Below are 7772 nucleotides of genomic sequence, written 5' to 3' on the forward strand. Positions count from 1 at the left end.
TGTTGTATGCATAAGTCTTTTCGGTTATTCTTGTCCTCTGCTTTGGAGGAGGCCTAAGATTTTGTTACCTTGTCCGTGTAATTTTAAGGTTCCAATAAAGTAGCTGCCTTCATCAACAATATTGCAGAGGTGCGTCGGAAGCAATGACCCGTATATCTTTTAGCATTTTCTAAATTCAAAAATTTTGCAATAGTCATTGGTACACTACCTAACGTGTTTTTGTAAACTGGTTGTCTGGTACACTGATTGTTACGAAATGTCTATGCTCTGATATTGACTTTGGTTTTAATGCAGCATATTTTCGAACTATTTCTAAAGCCCAATTTCTTTTTTTTTCAACAATAGTAAATCTTTTAGGCCCGGTTTTACAAATGTCCGGTTCAACACGAGTTCAACTGAACTTGAGTTCAACTGAACTGAGGTTCAATTCATGCGTCCGTTTTACAAACACCGCTATCGTCCGGTTCAGCTGAACCACAAATTTCCTTAGGTTGGTAGCGCGCACCCGAGAATCTGACAGTTGAGACCACGTTGGGAGCACGTTGGAAGTGTGTTGTTGTTGTCATCTATGTCATCATGTCACATTATTATAAATTATTTGTGACAAATTCTGCAAAGTAATTAGTTTTTTGCGTTACTGGGGTACGTATATGTGTATATGTAACATTTGCTCGTTAATAGTAGATGATTATGATGGTTTTTAACATTTCGTTTCAGATGAGTAATACACGTGCTCCGAATTTTACAAAATCCGAAGAAAACTTGCTCCTATCTTTAGTAAGCAAGTATAGAAATATTCTGGAGTGTAAATTGTCCAACACTGATGCAAATCAAAAAAAAAAAAATCAGTGTTGGAAGAAAATTGAAGTAGAGTTCAATTCTTTATCTGGCCAGACCTTCCGGGATCACAAAGTTTTGAACAAAAAGTACGACAACATTAAGAAGAGGACAACGAAAAAATTTGCTGACGAGAAAGCCTATGTCGGTGGTACTGGGAGAGGGTCACAACAAAGTATTGAGGCCACCGATGTTGATGTGGCTGTAAAAGAAATTCTCGGGGCCAAACCAATGGGGCATAGCAGCGAATTTGATGGCGATTCCGAAACAACCTGTAATAAGTATTTTTATGAATAATATGTATTGTAAAATTAAAATGTTGATGCTTTTCAGCATTCCAAAGTAACAGCGGTATAATCTGTCTGATGACGAAAATGATGGTAAATACTTTTTATCCTTACATACACTTTATTCAGAAATTTTTTACTATTTTTTCTTTATTTCAGATTGTTTTATGCCAAAAGATCAAACCGGAGCAATTTCGAGAGAAGTGCCTGTTATGGATAAAATAAGTGGTCCCAATAAAGAAAGTGGTAAACATTAATAATAATCAAATATGGTTATTTTTGTAGAAAATGGTCAAACTGGGAATTGGGCTAAATACTCCCCCAAAATCTTGAAGCAAAACAAATTTTCAGCACTCACGCCATATCGTAGAGGTATTATATGTATATATATTTATATTAAAAAATGTTTGACACTTGTCTTAAAACTTTATTAATGTATTGTTTGTATAGGTAAAGGAAACCAGACAAGTGATAATTTAGAGCAATGTGCCGCTGCCAAAGAACTTGTCGAACTAAGTCGAAAGGAATACATCCAAAAGGAGCAAGAGTTTAAATTAAAAGCCATGAAAGAGAAACATGAACTAGAAATGCAAATTATGAGAGACAAAGCTGCACTTGAATTAGAAGTAATAAAGCAGAACACCAAATGAAGATTGAAATATTAATTGCCCAAAAATTTAATATTTTAAATAATAAAACTTAAATAAATAATTACATTACATTTTATTATTTACTGCAACTAAAAACGAAATCAAAAAAAGCAAATGAGTAAAATATTCTCTGATGAACTGGTTCCGTACAAAATTGTTCTGATTATAATTGCCACTATATTCTCCAATGTTTTCAATTAGAACATCGTTCACAAAATTCACTGCTGCTTCTTCTTCTGCGTCCACTGGCGGTTCTTCTTCATTTAAAATAATTGCAATGTTGTGTAAAACTGCTGTTGCCACAACCACTGCCTCTAATTTACACATTTTTAAACGAATTCCAAAAGCCAATGCTGGAAAGCGTCTTTTCCACACCCCAAAACATTAATTATTTGAGAAGCTGTTGCTTTACTAATCCCTATAAAGTCACCAGCAACTTGCAGAAAAGATCCAGTGGCAAGGAAACGTGAAGTCACAAGTAGCATTTGCTCCAGTGATACTGCATGATTTCTTTCTGTTCGCGATGTAATTTGCTCCTGTATTTGTTGCAAAATAAACCGTACGCCAGCCTTGGAAAAACGAAATCGTTTCAAAAATTCCCCAGCATTTCACTTTTCAAAGTGATTTTCTCTCAACTGAAAAACTTTTGGTCGTCGCATACGTGCCGGTTCTAATATGTTTATCATTTCTAAAACGTCTTCATCGTCAGTTAATACTCCTAATAAATTTTCCATCTTCAATTATAATGCTGTCACACCACCAAAACGATAAAGCACAGACATTTGAGGTTATGGACAGTTGAGCGAAGCTTAAACCACCCTGACATCAGCGCTCAGCTGAGCCTTCGTTTGAGCGCGGTTTAACATTGAACCATGTATTGTAAAACGGACAACTGCAGTTGAACCAAGGCTTATCTTTGAACCTCGCTTAAGCTTGCATTGTAAAACCGGGCCTTAGTTTCACCCGTTTTTCCCTTTATCTTGAATATCGTCTACAATGAACTTAACCATCTTATCTCTCCTTAAACTTCCAAAGAGATCCATCACAAAAACTACCTTTAATGCACAAAACATTCGTATTTAAGTACTTATAATCATCAAAAAATAACTTAATTTACTTTATGAAGTAAATATCTGTCGTTCGGGGCATCTTTTAGAGATTGCATGACTTGTTCGCCAGTCAAAACTAGGGATTTTTTGCCACATAACCTTTTGAGTTTTTAGAAATGTCTGTGTTGTCGCTTGCTATTAAAGTTGCCTTGACCAGCGAGTATTTTGACCATAAGAAACTGGATGAATATTTTTGTGACTACAAATGACGAACACATTAAAATAATTATTTTATAAATTAAATAACTTATCAATTCTTGGAAGGAACTCATCATAACTGTCTCGCTAATAAGATTTACTGAATTTTCCATCTTCCAATTCAAAACAATTAATGTTTTTTTATTTTCCCGTAAAAAGTAAAAGTTTGTATGCCCCACGGGCATAAATCGGGCCAGAGACCCTCGATTTTGTTAACGTTATTGGCCTTTAATGTATACATCTTCATTATGCCCTTGGTACATAAACAACGATTTAATCAAGCATAATATATAATTTAATTTATTTACGTAGTGACAACACAAAACTCACAGAGCAAATATTCCCTCTCAAATTTTAAAAACATCACACCTTTTTCGGTAGCAAATTCGTCACATAATAAATAAATTTTAAAATTACTTTGGTTTGGTCATTTTCTGTTAATATTATTAATGTCCCACTTTGAAGGCAACTTTTTAATACCTTGAAGCCAGTGTCTTCCTTAAACAGACACTGGTTTAAGAAAGTTTATATTTTATATTTATTTACATATTCAGTTTTAACAGGTGGAGTTGACAACATTTCGGTTTCATGTTTAAATATTGTCCTATTATCTTCGCTAAACCTCAGTGTTCTCGTTACACGTTAATATTTAGATCTATTCAACAGCGAATTTTTTTTATACATCCTGACAGAACCCATTCGGGTATATAATTCAAAAATATTTTCCAGCGCAGTGGATGTCTGGGTTACACATCAAAATTACGTATTTCTAAATGGAATCTCTTCTATATTTCTAGAATATTATAATTAATACTCCTTAAAATAACTGCATTTTCATTTAGAAACTTACTAATGATTAACAATTCACTATTCTGCAATTTAAAACAGGAAAGTCTATAATTTTATATTATGCTTTTTATTTGTCTTGTAGAAGATGAAACGCTTATCTAATAATTTTTAGTTCGTACAGAGTGCTTCGATTCATCTGTTATCATTGTATTAAAAATAAAACAACTTGTATTTTAATACATTGAAAATTTTGTTTTTGACGAAGCTTGCTTTTGAAAGTCGGTTTGATAAACTTACATTACATTTATGTTCATTAAAATACATTTATTTTAAATACTAGTGAATGAACATATTTTTATAAATGTTTTCATGTATTTCTTTCGTCTAGAAGAACTGTTAAAATGAACTAAATTTAAGAAAAAATCTAGCAACTTAATGAAACAAAATATTCTATTTATCAAAATATGAGTATAACGAAGTTTACTGCAAACGAAAGGTTTATAATCACATTGAACAGTAACCTACTAAGGTGAGTAACAATTTTTTGCAAAATATGACCAATACCCATTTAAAAAATTTGCAAAACAGTATTATTTAATAATATTAATTAATTAAATGCGTTTGGGCAGGGGTCAAACCTGTTATGATCCCATAATTATAATAAAAATGGCAGTATAAAGTTGTTCGGTATGGTGATAATAATCATAATTAATTTTAAATGGTGATGATAATAAAAACTAAATGATCCAGTACTGAGTTCTAAAGATCAAAAACTTTATTTGGTAGGAATTTCTGTCTAAGTCTGATTTGGAAATTACCTTTTTGAAGTTTGAGGTGAGGTCCTTTAGTTCAGACAGTGACGTAGTTATTTAATATTAATTTTGTTTTTGTTATTTCGTTTGTTCTTTGTTATTTTTATTCCCAGTCGTAAGCTAGGGAAAAATGTAATATTGTCAATTTGACGAATAGCTTTTTTCATGTTTTCTGTAGGTTTCATGAACCCTACGAAATATTATACGAAACAATACGTCTCCCATTTCCGCTGGTCTGTCTGTCTGTGTTTTGCCATTCTACCGTCTGTCTCAATTTATTTTAGACAGATAATCTCGGAAACAACTTGACCCATTTTTGTCTAATTTTAAATGCATATTATGAATATCGTATAGATAGGAAAACGCTAATCAGATTTTGTCTAATCTTCGCCCCCAACATTTTGACGACGTCACCTCAAAATGTTCTACATTCAACATTATTTAAATTTTATAAAACAATGTATTCCTATAATTATGATTTATGAGTTAACCGTGATTTTTAGTCACAATTAGTTCACAAAAAGGTTTGTGCAATATTTGCGGCCAATGTTGGGGACAGATACTTTTAAAATTATTGAGATACAGATATATCTAAACACTTATATGGAAGATAAAGTTATCTAAATATAGACTGTTTCCAATTCTTTCGAAATGTATCAAGATAATCGATAAAAAAAGCAGATATTTTTTTAAAGTTTGGCCAGTAAAACAACTGATTACACATTTTTATTTATTTTCTAATAAATCTTTTAAAATTAATATTTCAAATGTGTTGCCGCCTAAATTATGTGTTCTTTCAGGTACATATATAACAGGAATATTATATTTTACCGCTGAAACAGAATTTACAAAATGCTAACCTGAAGTCATCACTTTTTTATTGGGGGTAAACAGACAAAGTTTGGGGAGAAGTTAGTTAATAATTCTAAACTAAAAATAAAATTTTACAGTCATATGTGCGATAGTTTTGGGTTTTTTTAAACCGTTTGAAATATAGAATAATAATAATTAGAGCTGAGTATGTTATGGTTTATGAAATTTGTGTAAAATCTCAGTTGTTTCTTGCAGTTAAATAAAATTTGCATTTTTTGCCGCCAAATTTTTTTTTAAATGATATTTTAAGTAGGATTTACTATTCTGATTTTCGAAATTATTCTAGATTTTCACTTTCACACCTGAAAAGTAATGTTTTCCTTAAACGGTCTAAATCGTTTCGGGTCACTCACGCAATTCTGGGGAATATCTAAACGTGCAACCCGGAAATAATTCTTCAAAAGCTGGAGTCTCCGGGTCAAACCCTGAAAAGCGACAACCCAGCTACAAATATCTTATACAAGCGAGTTAAAATTTAATCATAAAGTTTCACTAACGTAACTAGACATGACAAATGTAATATTATAAACTCTATTACATTATAAATAACTATAGTTTGTATGTGTCAATTTGTATGTTCGTGGTGACTAACCACGCACAAATTTATCGTCGACATAGCGCCCAAAACTTTCACAACTAGCTTTTTAACCATTTCCGCTCCATATCCTTAACCAGCTTGCACAGTAAAAGTAAAATAATTAAATAAGCAGTCGAATGACTTCGATGACACTTGAAGGCTCGTGCGCTCGCCAGTCGTTAATTACATCTCTCATTTTTGTTTTCAGCCAATCAACATTCCACCAAGAACCTGACATGCATACATGATACTGCAACTTCAGTCATCGTTTCTCCTATTCATGCGTGCATTAAGCTCGGTCTGTGGCGGATCCGGACTGAAAAGTGATGTAATTTCTTCAGATATGATGGCCAAGCCAGGTTTATGAGTGACGCTTCAACATTCACGCGCTTACTTTGATGGACATATGACCTATAACCCCCTCGAATGCCCTTGAACTAAGACCTCTCATCACTGTCATTCACCACCGAGGCTGCCGTTAACAAACAATGACAAGCAAATTGAGCCAGAGGAACCTATATACGGGATACATTATCATCATCTGATAAATTGGTGGCTATCCTTGTCAAAATCATCGATAATGTTTCTTTAATTGAATAAAGCTTAGAAGCTCGCTGGGTTCCGTGAAATGAATCATCGTATGGTTGACGTAAGATTTTTACAGGTAATAGAGCGTCCAGGTAATGTGGGTTAATTCAGCAAATGACCGGTGGTCGTTTCGTTCCTAATGCGGTTCACATTACTGGATTAAATCTATGACACACAGGCGAACTACAGTGTGAATATTCATCTCTATTAGTCATTGTCCCGATGCGAACGTTTGGTGAATTTAATTTGCCTAAAATTTAATGAAATTGTGACGATTGTTGTAAACACCTTGGAACCAATATACATATTATCACATTTGCAGTGGCAACACATACTGATAATAAAAAACACACATGTACCACTCATTAACAGACATTTTTTAAACCCTTGGTTACACATATCGAGTTAAGCGAGCCCATGAACAGCGTCTGCGGGCGTTCTTATCTCCGGATTTTATATCAAGTAGCTGCAAACATTATGGTCGAAGTGTGCCTCATCTAGTTAGTTGCAAGAAATGTCTTCCCTATTTCCTCTCAAACGAAAAATCCTATTTGTTCGGATGAAATAGACCAAAATGACTGTGGCTCAGCCAATATTCATGAAATCGTGGCATATGTAGAGGGTTTCTGTAAATGATTATAGGATTGAAATACGTCATGGAAGGGTGCCGCCTATCACTTTATATGGACTTTACTAAATGGCCAAGGACTCACAACAAATACCACACGGATCTGTATAACTGGTCGCCTAAATGCTTCATATCTTATTACAAAATAAAACTAATTCGTTACAATAAAAAGAAACAAAGTTATTGTGAATAAACATCACAGCAAATGTTAAAAATGTCCACCATCTGTAACATGCTTTCGTCAACGCTTTTGCAATAATACACGCATTCTCCGTTTACGAATGTCCCGTTGCCTTAATACAGATATAAGAATGAAAATGTCTTGTTCTTTTGAGTTTGGATCAACGAGAATTACTGTTATTTGAGTTTTTTCTGCGTTAGATAAATTTCGATGGAACAATTTTTCATTGTTAAAAAATTGTGT

At 33.3% G+C, this 7772-nt stretch overlaps 1 protein-coding gene across 3 annotated transcripts; it reads left to right on the forward strand.

The window, feature by feature from the left end:
• Positions 1-352: 352 nt before the first annotated feature.
• LOC135129275 (uncharacterized) lies at positions 353-1845 on the forward strand. Of its 3 annotated transcripts, none has more exons than XM_064056435.1 (5): positions 353-642; positions 718-1111; positions 1171-1217; positions 1284-1496; positions 1575-1845. In XM_064056435.1, exons 4-5 carry the CDS (start codon positions 1394-1396, stop codon positions 1772-1774), a joined length of 303 nt encoding a protein of 100 aa, XP_063912505.1. In that variant the 5' UTR covers positions 353-642; positions 718-1111; positions 1171-1217; positions 1284-1393; the 3' UTR covers positions 1775-1845. The 3 variants fall into 2 exon arrangements, 1 of the variants encoding a protein (XP_063912505.1); XR_010280543.1 differs by having other exon boundaries at positions 353-1111.
• The last annotated feature ends 5927 nt before the right edge of the window (positions 1846-7772 follow it).

Source organism: Zophobas morio, unplaced genomic scaffold (assembly GCF_036711695.1).
Source record: "Zophobas morio isolate AGI-343-1 ecotype UQ-CSIRO unplaced genomic scaffold, CSIRO_AGI_Zmor_V1 ptg000014l, whole genome shotgun sequence".
Taxonomy (NCBI): Eukaryota; Metazoa; Arthropoda; class Insecta; order Coleoptera; family Tenebrionidae; genus Zophobas; species Zophobas morio.

Coding starts and splice junctions, on each gene's coding strand:
- LOC135129275 (XM_064056435.1), top strand. CDS start 1,394: ATGGTTATTTTTGTAGAAAATGGTCAAACTGGGAATTGGGCTAAATAC. Junction 1,497..1,574: donor ACTCACGCCATATCGTAGAG/GTATTATATGTA, acceptor TTGTTTGTATAG/GTAAAGGAAACCAGACAAGT.